We start from the raw sequence: 17,176 nt of genomic DNA on the forward strand, positions 1-17,176 counted from the left end.
TATACAGATATTAAGTCTTGTGTTAAAAATGGAGAACTAAAGACAGATTTTTTGCCCGTGTGAGGTAGGTGTAAGACAGGGAGGAAAAAATGTTACCCTTTCTCTTTGCCTCATACCTAAATGACTTGGAGGAATATCTGGATGAAAACTCTGTGGATGGTTTAAAATTTATGAATGAAAAAATTACAGAGAATCTTGATTTGTATATCAAGTTATTTATTCTTCTGTACGCCGATGACACAATTATTTTTGGGGAGTCGGCAGAAGGGTTACAAAAGGCTCTGGATGTGTTTGAGCAATATTGTTTTGAGTGGAAACTCACTGTTAATGTATCAAAAACAAAGATTGTGATTTTTTCAAAGAGAAAGTTAAACAAGAATGTTACTTTTAAACTATGTAATGAAATTTTTGAAATTAAAGATTTATACGTTTATCTTGGTCTGCTGTTTAAGTACAACGGAAATTTCTTTCAAGCTCGGAAAAAATTGATAGACCAAGCTCAAAAAGCACTTTATGCTCTTTACAAGAAGATACAAAATATCCCACTTCCGATTGATTTACAGTTAAAATTATTTGATGCATTTGTGGTTCCTATTTTGACCTATTCCTCGGAAATATGGGGTTTGAAAATAAAAATAATACTGAAAAATTACATCTACAGTTTTGTAAGCGCAGTTTTGGGTGCGATCATCTACGCCAAATTTTATGGTGTATGGGGAACTTGGAAGATTTCCACTTGAACTGCAGATCAAGTTAAAAATGGTATGTTTTTGGCACAAGCTAGCAACAAATGATAAAAAACTATCGGGTAAACTGTATAAGTTACTTTGGTACATGCATGAGCATGAAGGTTATAATTTCAAGTGGTTTAACTATGTAAAATCTGTGTTTAATGATTGTGGCTTTTGTGAACTGTATAATATTCCGGGGCAAGTTGATTATAATTATATTAAAAGTAATGTAAGGCAGCGTCTCCAAGACCAGTTTATTCAAAAATGGTTCTCTGATATAAACAACTCATCAAAGGGTAGGGGGGGGGGGGGTATTTACACTTTAAAAAAGTTTTTTGCTTAGAACCATATCTGTTAAAAGTAAGGCAGGGTCATAGAGTAAATATATGTAAATTAAGGGTATGTAATACAAAGATTCCCATCGAAACGGGAAGATGGAGAAATGCACCGCAAAATGAGGGAATTTGTCCACTTTGTAAAGCTGGTCTTGGGGATGTATACCACTATATATGTAAATGTACCAATTGTGAAGTTAAGGATTTAAGGGGGAAGTTCATACCTCCATATTATTTAAAATATCCAAACGTAAAAAAAGTACTGGGCATGCTTAAATATTGTAATAGTAATGTGCTGTCTAAGCTGTCAATTTTTATTCAAAAGGTAGAAAAGATGCTTGTCTAATTTAAAACTGTAATAAACAAAGACTTATTTCTGAAGATGTATAATTCAACAATGTATACTGTTTGTATTATGAGCTATGTTGTAATTAATATTGTGTATAATATGCTCCTGTTACGCAGTCTTCTGCGGCTGAGTTTTCTTTAATAAACTATGAAACTATGAAACATATCTCAATAAATAGGGTACACGAGAAAATTCAACATCACAATGACACCATTTACAGTTGTGTCCTCTTTAAACATATAATCATCCTGCAGGGCTATTAGGAAGAAAGACTGAAGTCGATACCTCACAAATTTTATGGTCACCATCACAAATTTTTCAAAGATGATGATGTGCCTGTTGCAAGTTTATTGTATTGAATGTTGCATGTAATGATATCACCTTATCTCCCTTATTCCATTGTTCATGTATATATAAAAATAATATACAAGATGTTGTATGATTGTTAATGATATAACTCTCCATTTAAAAGCAAATGACTTAGAAGCTAGAAACTATAGGTCACCATATGACCTTCAACAATGAGCAAATTCCATACCGCATAGCAAGCTATAAAAGGCCCTGAAATGACAAATGTAAAACCATTCGAACAAGGGTACTAACGGTCTGATTTATGTACAAAACAATAAACGAAAAAGAAATATGATAAACAGCAAAAAACGACAACAACTGATTTAGGATAGGCACTTACAGAATGTAGCGGGTTTAAACATGTTTGTGGGCATCCAGCGTCGACAGAATGTACGACCATGGATGTTCGTAGGTGTATAGCAATTATATTTAGTTGAGTTTTAATTTATTGATAACAAAATCAATATTTATACCGATAAAAACAATATTCAATTATCTAATTACATATAGTAGTTTATTTTATAGTGGAGTGGCAAATACAGAAAAAGGTGATTATTTTACAACTTTAATGGACCGACATTCATTCAAAATGCTACCTGACAAAATATATTAAGTTTGTTTCTTTTTTGTAATCCTATAAATTTAAATTGCACCGATATCTTCCGATTTTTTAAAAATAAATTGTAACAAAAGTTTCATTTTTGATTCTGCTCCGACCAAATCAATGTCCACGCCTATTGACTGGACTGATGGTATTTTCAAATCGTACAGATGAGACAAACATCAAATTGACAAAAGAAACTAAAAAAAATGGAATTAGTAGACAAAAAAGAGATTTAGAAATAAAAAAACCTCCATTTTTCACCAGAATTTAAAACCCTTCAATACACTTCTGCCAACTTACAGTGTAGGTTAGAAAAAATTATGGACAGTCAATCGTTATTCAGAAACAGAAAGGACAGGGAAGATCAAATATAGGGTTCAGTAGTTTAATTTCAGAAGGTCCGATCAAATGGTGCTTGTCCTGTGATTCATTTCTATCGATATCAACATTAAATGACATTTTGTGGACGTTCTGTCTAATAAAAGCCCTTCTACATATGAAATATATTATAATAAGATGCAAATGGTTATAAATTATTCAAGTACATCCATGTATATGCCCCGCCTGTAGGGGACATACTGTTTCCTGGTTTATGTGTTCGTCCGTTCGCTATTCAATCCCGTATCCCATTAAAGTTTTTGATAAAGGTTGTTTACCATGAAGTTATGGTCTCATTGACTTGAAGCTTCGTTAATATGTTTTTTTATTTGATTATTTTAAACTTATACCAAATTACGATTTTGATCCCGATTTCACGTTCAATGAACCGATGGACACATGATAATGCGAGCGGGGCATGGTGTCCTATGGACACATAATCTTGTTTTAAAGATTAATTTTCATTAAAAGGGTATGGAGATAATTTCAAAGAAACTTCTTTTAGAACCAACATATTGGTTTGTCATTTGATTTCCAGTGTTTTGGCATCATTCATGAATAACAAATGAGGTATCTCGTACAACTAAGTTTAAAGAATTTGCAATTCGTCGTCCAAGTCTCATTCTGTTTTCTTGATTTTTAAATAATCTTTCAACATAATGGCATTGGTACACTTCTAGCACTGTATAAGATGAAACGGCAGGTTGCATACTCAATCCAATTGGCAAGATTTATTACAGTCTAAACTAACTGTTTGTCTGTCTAACTACTGACAGCACCACTGAGTACCCAAGTGTTTTTTGTTTAGTTTTATGCTTTTGAACTTTTCTTACATGTCAGCTGTGAAGAAAAAATACCTTTATGAACAACTCCGCATATTATTTATTATAAAACCTACAGCACCAGCATATGCTATTCCAAGGTTTATTATGCACATGTTTATATCATATGTGTCTGTTATAACCAATATTTCGTTGAACTCCAATTATTCTAGCATAGTTTTGATTTTTTCTTCGTATATTGCAATGGTCAGCATTATTCCTGTTCCAACACCTAATCCACATATCTGAACAAACAATCGTCTCCACGAATGCTCCTCCCCGTCTGGTACTGATGTAAGTTCAGGAAGCTAAGAAAAAAATAAATCCGTTTACATTATTAGTTATTCAATCGACATCTACTCTTGATTAAATTTTGGATACTATTGAAACAAGTAACAAAAAAAATCTAATTGGATTGATCTTGTACCCTAGGTGTTTCAGCTTTACATGTACATGGTGAGATCATTTTGTGTATAGGAGCAGGAGCAATATTCAATATTCAATGGTAAAATATGGTAAAATAAACATATCATAAGGGTCACTCGTGTGGACTTTACAATTAGGAACGAGAGACACGACATACAACGAGTTCAAGAGGCTTTATGGATAGTGCAAACTTCAGTCATAGCGAAAAGAAAAACATTTAAAGATTAAATTAATTAAATCAGTTGATAGAGTTTCATCTCTTAGAATAGAGTTGCACTATAACATAAGTAGATTTTACCCATCATGTTTTCTTTAAAAGTTAAAGATGTTGAAAGTGTTCGGAATAGTAATATGGACTTTTGCTTGTTAATCTGTTGACTATATGATTGTTACTAACCATTACTGCAGATATATTTTTATAATACCCTATATTTCTTATAAGGATGTGTACAATAATTACTAGCATGTGTGGTATGCAATAATGGCAATTTAATACATCGGTCATGAGCATAGTCATAAAAGGGATAATTTGACAATGTTTGTTTAACACAGATCCAGTAATGCTGGTGTCAATTTTCTTAGTGTACAATTTATATCAAATTTATATCAAAATTACAGCAATATGTTGTTTATGTAAATGTTAAAGATATATACCATATCAACAAGGGATATATAAATGAACATCCCAGCAATCGCGACAAAAATCCAGAGGCTGACAGCACTAATGTTTCCCACTGCTATGCCTATCACCATACCAATGCAACTTAATAGTGATGATAAACAGTTAAACAAAACTGCTCGTTTTACACTCATTCCCTTCTTCAACAGCATAGCGAAATCTCCTGAAGTAATAACATGATTTTAAAACCACGATAACGAGAAATAACTGGTAAATTTAATTCAACTGAATATGTACTTCCTAACAAGAAAATTCCTTAAATCTCCTATTTATATATATAACAATTATACTGACAAATTAATTTAAATAAACAATTTAGACTTATGTGAAAAAAGATTTTTATTATACAATTAACATATGTGTATTATATCAGAATTAAAGGATATTAAAAGATAAAACAGAAGAAAACATAACATAACAATTAGTGTTGTCAACGGTTAACCGATTAACCGGCTAACCGTCGGAAAGATCGAATATCGAATACCAAAAAAACGATATCTGGTTAACTGGACCTTTTTTCAATTCTAATAGATTCGATATTTAAATGTGTATTGCAGTCATTAAATTTGAATTTCGTTTGAATTTTTAAATGATTGTATTGCTACATCATGTACTTAATTTGGCAGATCAATTGTCCTGTATATTGATTGCTATTCAATTATCTTGAAAACATTTTAATTTTACAAATTTCATTAGCACCAAGACAACTTGTCTATCAGCTTGGGGCAAAATCTAAAGTAAACATAATTATCATCGGTGCATTACGTCTGCGCGCATTACCATTCCATTTGCGCTATAATTAGATTTTGATTACATTTGCGCGCCTTTTTTTACAGGTATATTTATTTAACCATGGAAGTATATGACAATATAATACTTTCAGGATTTAACTATATACAAGTGCAAGTAACCCATTCATTAGTCCAAGTCCCCTGCCCAACAACGAGGATGTGGAAGAGGGATTTCGAGCATGATAAGTCTGTTTTATTTATTTTACCATACATGTATTTTGAACAATTATAAGCTAATTGAATTTTACTATTTACTTCATTATTTCACTTTTGATTTAATATTGCGTAAATATGCCACCTCCATCGACCAAGTCTTTGGAATCCCAACTCAAAAATTGTGAAATGCAACATATGTGAATGGAATTAACATATACTGTGTAGTACGAGTAACACGCTTAATCGTCGTCTCAATTTGAAACACCCCACAGAATTTTCATACTTTATCAGTTCGCCGAGATCAAGAAGATTTTCATCTTCTCAATCTGACTGAAATTATTACAAACGGCATTGTAGATATGGCTGTATTGGATTACCAAAATAAAAACTTCACCAGGAATTCTCAAAGCCAAGACTTATAATGCCCAAGAATAAACTTCAATTCATCGTGTCATGAAGCCTGCATCTTTAGTGTACTGTAAATAAAGCCTTTAAACATCAACTTAATTACCGGTTAACCGGTTAATCGGTCGAAAGATTATCCGATTAACCGGTTTGGCAAAACTTCAATTTGACAGCACTAATAACAATGTAAATACCGAAAATATTATTATAGTTAATAAAGCAACATCTCTTCTTCATTCCAAGCTGATATTTATATGTTTAAAACGGGAGGTAAATACTCAAAATTCATATGTCGAGAGTAACACACTGGGTATCCGAAATCCGCGGAGGGGTCCGAATACCGAGGAGCAATTACACGAAACCGCAAACGGTAGGAAAGTTAAATCTGGATCCAATTCTCACTGAGAAATTGGAAACGCCATGGCAAAAAAAAACCGAAAGGAGACAAAATACAACCAGGTTCACAAAACACGACATAGAAAACTAAAAACTAAAAACACGAACCCAACTAAACACTTTGGAGCTGCTCTCAGAAGCTCCGGAAGTGTAAGCAGATCATGCTCCACTAATGGCACCCGTCGTGTTTCTCATGGATAGTACGAATAATATTTTTTTATTTACCCATTTCGTGAGGCAACTCGTGACATAGTACAGCAATTGACGTGCTTACGCCTCCAGTTATACTGTTTGCAAAAGCAACTCCGATCGCTAAGCCGTCACTGAAATTGTGAATGCCATCACCGATAATTATACGCCATAACATTCCAGAAACAGAAATTGGTACAACGTGAGTATGTGTATGTCCGTGATTATGATGTATCTGTACATCAAATTCCTGTTCAAAATCTAAAATTTCGATACCTACAATGAAAATGTGTATATATGATGTACCATATTTTTCAAAAGTAGATATCTGATATTTCATGTAGTTTATCACATTTCATTATTTATTTAGTATTTGTCATACATACAGTTACGCAAATTTTATAATCTAAAATTGTTTACTTGCAATGCAAATTTTGCGTAATTGATATATTGTACAACATTTTGAAAAAGTAAATATGTTTTATGTAGCTAATTCCAATTTACTATTTATTTGTATTTGTCAAACATAAAGTTATGTAATACACGAATTGAGTCCTACTCTAATATTATATTGTCAAATATCTGTATTTGCATACCTTCTGTGTTTAACTTTTCGTTTTGTTCTGGAATTTTGACAAGTTTATTGTTGTTTTCCTAAAACAAAGGAAAAACAGATGAATCAGACTAAATTCAGATATTCATTAAAGTTATCATATGACTGTCCCGGTATCATAGACGCCAATAAGATAAGTAGTAATACTATAGTATTATATTGTATTCTTAAGCCCTAGTCAATTTGCCTATACGACTAGATTGCTGTTTATGATCAAGTAGTTATTATAAAATTATTTTAAGTCTGTCATATTTGTTTATCGTGAACTATTTTGTTATAAATTAGGCCGTTAGTTTTCTCGTCTGAATTGTTTCACATTTTTCATGCCGGGGCCTTTTATAGCCAACTATACAGTATGGCTTTTCCTCATTGTTGAAGGCCGTACGAATTCCTATAATTTCTTACATCCACTTCATTTGAACTCTGGTTGGTATTTGTCTAATTGGAAATCATACCAAATCTTCTTTTTTAAATATATATTCAGCACGATTCATGTTAACACTTTTACTAGACAGAGATCAGCATGATCAGCTGAGCAACATTTTAACAGGCATGTTAAACTAGTAAACAGTCTACAAGAAGACATTTCGCGCTAACCGGACACAATATTATTCTGAGTACAAAACGATCTGTCTTAACTCTTACTACTTAAAGACAAGTGGTTGGTAACTTAACAAAATACTAATTTTAAAGTTTTTTGCTTGACACGGCTGGGGAAAGCATGACCACAAACTCCCACATTCGATGCGTTACCATGTGTACTGAGGCGGTTTCGTTACATAAAACAAGTACAATTTCCATCTATGTGATGAATAAGAAATAAAAGTCACAGCTGAACATTGTAAACTAAAATTATAATGAATTAGCAAGGCATAATTCATAAAAACAGGATATAAATGTGCGTATCATTACTGTTATGCTAGGGAAAGTAACTGTCGGATTGATACTACCGCTTAATAATTAGAATGTGTCATTTTTTAGCTGTAAAATTTGACAAATTTGCAGTTTCCGCACTCTAATTTTACTTTGCCACAACCAAATGTAATGAAACTTATACACAATGCTTATTACCACCAAACACATATCCAGTTCGTGATTAAGCAAGGTTGCCCTCAAGGGTATCACTAACCTGTAACCAGTGCATTTCACTTGAATAATGCGACTTTAATGGTGATACTTTAAAAATGTACAATGGTATTGACAGAAGTTATATTTTCTATACTTTACTTCTTTGCTTGTCGTTTTCTCCGTTATATCATGTTTATGTGGAATGTTTTGCGTTACAAGTATAAATGGGTAGATATGTTGGTATGATTGAATAAAACAGCAATCAGTCAAAGTTTTGAAATTTTTGTATTTCCGATGTTTGGTTTCTAGAAACTTGGACTAGAAATGCCAACTAATCTTCGAAAAGCGCATTTGGTTAAATCAAATTAAGCCGGTGTCTTAAAGCTTTGTATTTAACCATCGTTACACATAGCAAACTGACTGTTAAAATTTTACAAGCAGGTTTGGTGGAACAGACCTAGAACCATTATGTACTAGATTGTGTATCCAACGGACACGTGAATGGTGTCAAATAATATCAGTTTAATCACATGATCGGGATCTGGCTTAAAAAATGAGTTTATTTTAGGGACCATCTGTGAGATGGGACGGTTAAATATAATTGATATTCAGATTGCTCCTTCGAAATATTTAAAGCTTATTTCTTCCTTCTCAAAAGTACATTGCTATCAATTTATGGACATATACTGTTCACCTGACTGTACCTTCATTCTGCTGTTCGCAAATATTGTCTGAATCCGACTAATTAGGAAGAAGAAATATATTGTTGATAAACCACACAGTGCTTTGTAGATGTTTTCGTGATTGTGAGATCCTGATTCGTGATCATGCTCATGATCCGTTTCCACTTCTGGAACAAGTGCCTGGAAATAAATTACATGATGCATTGATTCAATAATAATACATAACCAAAATTCATTATCATTCAGTCTCATTCCCATTAACGTTATCCTATGACCAAAATTGCTATATAGTAGCCAATGTCCCCCTATCGGTCATATACTGGCATTTAATACATTACTTAGATTCCCAAGGGCAAAACTCCCTTAAAAACGATCGATCCGTAATGATTTTCAAATACATCTTTCATATAAACTTCATCAAACCCCAAAGAAAAATGTAGGTACGACAGAGTTTCAAATGTTGATTTTCAATGTTAGTTACATTTTAAAGAACATATTCCCTCCTATCAACTCAACTCGCTCAACTCTAATTTTCGACCTCGTCCGAGATATTGCTGATGTTCACCATCGTCATAAATTTTACTCTAGTGAGAAATGTATGTTTGAAAGCTCTTCAAAGGTTGATTTCATTTACTATTTACAATCAAAAGGGGCATAACTCCCCAAAAATATTCAATCAACCCTAATTTTCAAACTCATCAGATATAGTGCTGAAAATCCTTTGACATAACTTTCATTAAAATCAATTGAAAACTGCAGATGCCAGAGAATTCACAGTTTTTAGTTTTCAAATTATTTACATTTCCAAGTGACCCTAAAATAATACTTTTATGAGAGATCTTACAATATTGATTTTCCAAATAATTTATATTTCAAAGATGTATAACTCTTCCACAAAATATTACCCCGCGCTGATTTTCAAACTAGATCAAGATATTGGTGATTTTAATCTTTGACATAGATTTGATTTTACTCCATCGAAAATTTGGTGTGAGAGTGCTTACAATGTTGATTTTCCATATTAGAAACATTTCAAAGGAGCGTCACTCTTTCAACGATATTCAATAAGCCTCGTCGGAGATCTTGTTACCTTAGAATCAAATTGAATTATTATACTCTAAAAAGAACTGCACGTTAAGAGCGCTTACAATGTTGATTTTCGAAATAAAAAAATATAGTCATTTACATAATTTTTAAATCTGAAACTGAAACTATGAAACAAAATTTCATCAGAAATTGTCTAGTGAGATTTTGTTATTGCCAATGGGAAAGAATTTTAAAAGGTTAAAATCAAGCGTCATCATGCTAAAAATACTTTCCGATGCTTTTACATACAGCACAACTATACTTGGATGAATTCGATGACCCTTTAAATGCTGAACAAACAATGTAATTGGCGAGTTATCGCTACGATACTTTGTTAAGCTCAAATTACACCCATAATATATATACATATACAAATTACAATTTAAACAACATCATATGGCATTTACATAAAATTAAATCACAACACATGACCTCAAGTGCCCCCTGTCCCCAGTTGCATAAAGGAGCCTAAGCTTTCACTTGCTGTCTAGTATATGAAATATAAACACTTTTTAAAGAATTTTAAGTCATAAATATAAAAGTTGAGTGTTTCAATTTATCGCTATTTATCATATCACAACAGTTTTGTCCCCAGTTAACCCGCTTTTGCTTTACATATTTTAAACTAAGTCATGGTTAATAGACTTACTTAAAAAAAAACTTTTACCAAATATTTTCATAGATACAAAGACGAAATTGAGGATTTTTAAAAAGAATAATCAAAACAATTATTAGGAAATTCTTACCCAACACCGATATTATATTAGAAGTAAAGCTATGTGTTGTCTTTCGGATACAAATTAATTAATTTTAAGTCCTTCGATATAATATCTTATAAAAAAAACATATAAAATTTGCATATTGATTCAAAATTGCCTTCAAATGTAGTGTGATGTCATGAATAACATTTTTTTTTAGATTTTCATTGTATGTGAAATTAATGAAAAAATTGTATGAATGTGATATTCGAATTTCAGCAAGTTTCAACATCCTTCCTATTTTGATCCTACGCGTAAAAAAAACAAATACATGTTAAACTAGCCCTACCTCTATTTCTGAAAAGTAATTCTTTGTCAAATTCTTAGCTTTGTAAAATCATTCAGATTTAACCTAGCTTCGGACCTCAGTTAACATTCTAAACAAGGAATACCGTTGTCTAAAAGTACAATTTCCGATTCGTTTAGTGTGTCAAAACGATATGAAATGACTTAAGAAGTTTGATACAATATAATTCTTTATTTTATGCGACCATCAGCAATTAAAAAAATATTTTCACGTTTTACAGTCCATCAACTCTTTCTGCACTGAGGTTAATATTCATATATGTACCTATATTCGATATTCGATTCAACATATTTTAAAACGCTGTTAAAAAGAATTTAGCAAAATAATGTACTCAAGCACAATGCAACGATATTTGAAAAAAATGCTCTCTGTCACGTCCACATTTTAGATGTACTCAGTAATGAATATCACGGTGAAAAATAGTCGTCAAAAAATTATCATGTTCTTCGACGAAAACAGTTTATGATTGTGGGAAAGTGTTGGTCATTTTAACCCATGTCAACAGTCCATTAGCCAACATGTTTGTGTTGACATAAAATATCCATGCCATGTTAATTTTCTGTAAATTTACTGTTTATAAATTATCGAATTATTCGAAACCCTATGGCATGGATTTTGCCGTAGCCGTATTTGACACAACTTTTCGGAATTTTGGTCTTCAACTTCGTTTTTGATTTGCCTTCCAAACGCTTTGATTCGAGCGTCACTGACGAGTCTTATGAAGACGAAACGCGCGTTTGGGGTACACAATTATATGCCTGGTACATGTACTTTTAACGAGTTTTTACAAATACTGGGTCGATGCAACTGCTGGTGGACGCATGATACCCAGGGGTATCACCAGTCCAGTAATCAGAACTTTTGTGTTGACTCAAAATAGCATTCATATGTTAATTTTCTGTAAATCTACTGTACTGCGGTTTTTCTACTCACAGGCTTAGATTGCCTAAGCCGTATTTGCCACAACTTTTCGAAATTGTTGGTCCTCAATTTTGTATACGAGTTGACATTCATGCTGCTTTGATTCGGGCACCACTGACGAATCTTGAAAACGAAACGCCCGTCTGGCGTACCAAATTATAAACCTGTAATCTTGAATAACAACAGGATAAAAGATTGAACCAATGGTTATATATAATAAAAAGTTATGTTTACATACACACTTAATGGTTTTATTGTATTTTATTGTATTTGGACTTTTAAAATGGTTGTTATACTTTATTTCCAAAACAGACATAAAATTAATATTATCAATTGGAAAATTAATGGTTTTATTATTTCAAAATAGTCTATATTCTTTTAAGTTTTACTAATAAAATAAAAATAATACCGTGTTTGTTTTCCAGCAGTTAAAGTGTAAATGCATCCAACATGTTTATGTAAACAGTTTTATTGAATGACTTACCCACAGAAAACTATCCAATTATTTCATGGTTTGGATTTAAAAAAAAAAGACCTGGGGAATATAAATTGTTAGAAAATCATATCAATTTTGTTTTATATGTATTTGCCAATAGCATTAATGGCCGAGTACTTAGCCAAGTTAGGAGAAACCATGTTCCAAATATCTTGAATAAATTTTTTTCTCATTTTATTTTACATTTTGTAGTCTCAGTAGAAATCAAACAATACTTTTCATACACATTTATGGCAATAGGTGCAGTGATTAAACATGTTTAAAGTGTCAAGTATATGTACGAGTCCTCAAATGACTATTTATAATATGATTTCAGGTTCTCGAACATGGCTTAAACATTTGATACCTCCACAATCTTCATAATAGTCTCTTAGAATAAGTTGATTTACAGTAGTCTGTAATCTACTATATAACAAGATAAAACTCACATGTGGTAGAAGATGAAGCATAGCATCTCCAGTCAGAGCACCAACTGCAAGCGATATCATGAACTGTAGAATTCCATCAAATGATATGCGTTGCAATAAAGGAACCAACGATATCACCAGCAAACCACTAATACTTATGATGATCAGACAAACAAAGCCATATCCCCATGCTTAAAATACAAATGTAATTCTATGGTAAATATTAACTAAGAATCATTTAATATTTTCGCATAAATATTTATAAATAAGAAATGTTTTTATATTTCTAACAACATTTTTAGAATATTAATCGATATTTTTGCCATTTTTAAATCCTAAGGAATTTAGAAAAACTTCACAGTACTTATACTCTTGTACGAAATATTAGTCATTGGCTTGTTCTTTCATTCTTTTAACTCAATCGATTTTTTTTATTATAATTCAGTACTAAGGTACTTAGTAATAAGGTTCTACTGACAGCAGACTAACTGCATGTCTTTACAGTTAGTTACAAGTTTTAAGCAAGTGTTTAAGCAAAAGAAACTAGAGGCTCTAAAGAGCCTGTGTCGCTCACCTTGGTATATGTGCATATTAAACAAAGGACAAAGATGGATTCATGACAAAATTGTGTTTTGGTGATGGTGATGTGTTTGTAGATCTTACTTTACTGAACATTCTTGCTGCTTACAATTATATCTATCTATAATGAACTTGGCCCAGTAGTTACAGTGGAAAATATTTTGTAAAAATTTACAAAAATTTACAAAATTTATGAAAAAATTGTAAAAAATTGATTATAAAGGGCAATAACTCCTTAAGGGGTCAATTGACAATTTTGGTCATGTTGACTTATTTGTAGATCTTACTTTGCTGTACATTATTGCTGTTTACAGTTTATCTCTATCTATAATAATATTCAAGATAATAACCAAAAGCTGCAAAATTTTCTTAAAATTACCAATTCAACCCAACAACGTGTTGCCTGATTGGTCTGAAAATTTCAGGGCAGATAGATATTGACCTGATAATCAGTTTTACCCTTGTCAGATTTACTCTAAATGCTTTGGTTTCAGAGATATAAGCCAAAATCTACATTTTACCCCTATGTTCTATTTTTAGCCATGTCGGCCATCTTGGTTCGCGGGCGGGGTCATCGGACAAATTTTTTAAACTAGATACCCTAATGATGATTGTGGACAAGTTGGTTAAATTTGTCTTAGTAGTTTCAGAGGAGAAGATTTTTGTAAAAGATTACAAAAATTTACGAAAAATGGTTAAAAATTGACTATAAAGGGCAATAACTCCTTAAGGGGTCAAGTTGACTTAATTGTAGATCTTACTTTGCTGACCATTATTGCTGTTTACAGTTTATCTCTATCTATAATAATATTCAAGATAATAACCAAAAACGGCAACATTTCCTTAAAATTACCAATTCAGGGGCAGCAACCCAACAACGGGTTGTCAGATTCATCTGAAAATTTCAGGGCAGATAGATCTTGACCTGATAAACAATTTTATCCCCATGTCATATTTGCTCTAAATGCTTTGGTTTCAGAGATATAAGCCAAAATCTACATTTTACCCATATGTTCTATTTTTAGCCATGGCGGCCATCTTGGTTGGTTCGCCGGGTCACCGGACACATTTTTTAAACTAGATACCCCAATGATGATTGTGGCCAAGTTTGGTTTAATTTGGCCAAGTAGTTTCAGAGGAGAAGATCTTTGTAAAAGTTAACGACGACGGACGACGACGACGACGACGACGACGACGACGGACGACGGACGCCAAGTGATGAGAAAAGCTCACTTGGCCCTTGGGGCCAGGTGAGCTAAAAATATGAACTAACAAAATAAAAGAATAGATAAATAAAAATAAACAAAATTGAAAAAAAATGCGAGATGCCATTTAAACTAAGGAATACTACTGACAAGCGATGAAGATCTATAAAGTTGGTAGCTACAATTATTCCATAGATATCAGCTTACCTTTTTGTAATGACAAATAATGTATCTATAATGTAGGCAATATTCTTTATACTTAAGTATAACATTGTCAAAATTCTTTACACTAAAGGATAACATACGCAATATTCTTTTTACTTATGGATACCAAAGGCAATATTATTTATACCCAAGGATAAAAGAGACAATATTCTATATTTAAGGATAACATAGGCAATATTCTTCATACTTAAGGATAACATGGACAATATTCTTTATACCTAATATAAGGATAAAAAAGGCAATTATCTTACCTGCTATACATTTCTAGGAATATGATTGGTTAAAAGCGACCGTGTATAGTTCATATGGGGTTAGTATGCATAATGCGTGGTTTATTTTAATACATGGTTAGTAGTTATAAAAACAACACGGTGTTGAAGAATAATCTGAAAAGTTTCGTCTGGACAATATTTTTTATACTTAATGATAAAATAGGCAATATTCTTTATTATCTTACCTCCTATGCACTTCTAAGAATATGATTGGTTCAAAGCAACCGCGTGGAGACCGTGTATATTTCATATGGGATTAGTAGGCAGGGTTTATTTCAATGCACAGTTAGTAGAGGTGTTATGTCCCTTTGTAAAAACAAAAGTGTTGAGGAAAAATCTGAAAGGTTTCAACAGACGAAGAAATTTATGTTGAACGATTGAAATAAATTTAAAACACATTTAAAGCTAACAAGTTGTTATTGTTGGCATTTGTTTTTGAATAGACCAATGGAAGTAGGTTCTTAATACTAGTATTGAAGACTTCATCACTTTGATAGGCCACTAGTCTAAATACCACATGTTAAGATGGTCGGTAAGATAAATTCGTTACACAGTGTGCTGGTGACCTAATACAATACTAGTACCTAATACGATATACAATGTATATGGGGTCAGTAAATTCAATATGGGGATTCGAGCTTCGCACTCATCCCATATGGAATATACTGACCCCATATATTTCGTATTAGGTCACTAGCACACTATGTAACTAATATTCTTGAGGATAGCATAGGCAATATTCTTTAAACTTAAACAGAAAATGAAAAATGTAAATACAAAACAAAACAAACGAATCCGTCAGAATATTACAAAAAAGTGCACATATAATAAATGTTTATATATATATATATATACATATATAATAGTGTAGTATATAAAGTAACAATCGTAACTGATTTTGCGGAGTAGGAAAGAAATAATAAATAAGTTTCTGTTCACTTGAAAAACACAATTGGAGCAGGAAACAAGCTTTAGAAAACACATATTATATCTAAGATTATTAAAGTATTCAACATTGACGGATTCATCTTAAATCAAGTAAATATTTCAACTTTCCTTTCAACTTATAATGACAGCATCTTACCTTTGGTTCCTAATGTTTCGGGTGTTGCAAAGTCCCGGTAACGAATCAAAACACCCATTTTAAGGCATCGTCTTTGATCTAACTGAACTATTAGCGCCGGGCATAGCTGTTCGAAATCTCTCCTCGTGATCACTTCATCTTCGTGTATATCATAGAAATCTAAAATTTGAACTGGACTCAGACACTATAAAAATAAACAACAATCAATTTCAAATGAATCACACTGCAAAAAAAAACTCTTTCTTACCTAAAGCAAAACAAGTTATTCTTTCAAAAACGTATTTTTTTTTTGCAGTTTCCGGTTTATGCCACATTGATAATTTGACTGACTCAGCTTACAGTCGGTGCAATTTGGGGGGATTGAATGTTTTTGATGATTTTGATGTGTATAAAAAACATAAAACAGTTATTTCGGTTTACATCAGGCATATTGTTTGGTGCTTTGTCTGCAGAGACGACCACATGTCATGATGGTTAGACAGGTGTCTACCTACATTTTGGTCTTTGAAAAAAGTTCTGTCAGAATGATCATACATTAGATAAGTTCTTTCATTCAAATCTGCATCAACGCCTTTTCCATTCGAATAATAACCGCATCTTATATTTCACGTTTACCCTCCTTGACAACTTCATCGCAACATAATTTAAAATGTCAATCTTAATATAATGATATAAAATGGATTAATATATTCATGTTTAGCTTAAAAAAATAAATAAGTGTTTACAGAAAGAAGGATTTTGGTTACACATGTATAAGTATTTCATTCTTCTTTATAAAAATAAACATATTAATTTTTCATTTAGAATAAGGAGCTTATACCTTTTCAGTATTAGATAGACAGTGTTGTTCGTCTTGACACG

General features: G+C 32.1%; 1 protein-coding gene across 3 annotated transcripts in view; it reads right to left on the bottom strand.

Annotated features, from left to right (window-relative positions):
• Nucleotides 1-3,615: 3,615 nt before the first annotated feature.
• Nucleotides 3,616-17,176, bottom strand: part of LOC127730056 (zinc transporter ZIP10-like) — a 59,427-nt gene continuing 45,866 nt past the window's right edge. For 2 of the 3 annotated variants that reach the window (XM_052238104.1, XM_052238105.1), the window contains exons 3-9: nt 16,316-16,499; nt 12,972-13,141; nt 8,997-9,155; nt 7,208-7,265; nt 6,648-6,887; nt 4,650-4,837; nt 3,616-3,877 (exon numbers count right to left, since the gene is read on the bottom strand). In XM_052238104.1, coding sequence (XP_052094064.1) covers nt 3,734-3,877; nt 4,650-4,837; nt 6,648-6,887; nt 7,208-7,265; nt 8,997-9,155; nt 12,972-13,141; nt 16,316-16,499 — 1,143 coding nt within the window. In that variant the 3' untranslated portion in view covers nt 3,616-3,733. Of the gene's footprint in view, nt 3,878-4,649; nt 4,838-6,647; nt 6,888-7,207; nt 7,266-8,996; nt 9,156-12,971; nt 13,142-14,941; nt 14,967-16,315; nt 16,500-17,176 lie in introns of those variants that run through there. The other variant, XM_052238106.1, reaches the window with a different exon arrangement.

The sequence above is a fragment of the Mytilus californianus genome, unplaced genomic scaffold (genome assembly GCF_021869535.1).
Source record: "Mytilus californianus isolate M0D057914Y unplaced genomic scaffold, xbMytCali1.0.p SCAF_2, whole genome shotgun sequence".
Classification (NCBI taxonomy): Eukaryota; Metazoa; Mollusca; class Bivalvia; order Mytilida; family Mytilidae; genus Mytilus; species Mytilus californianus.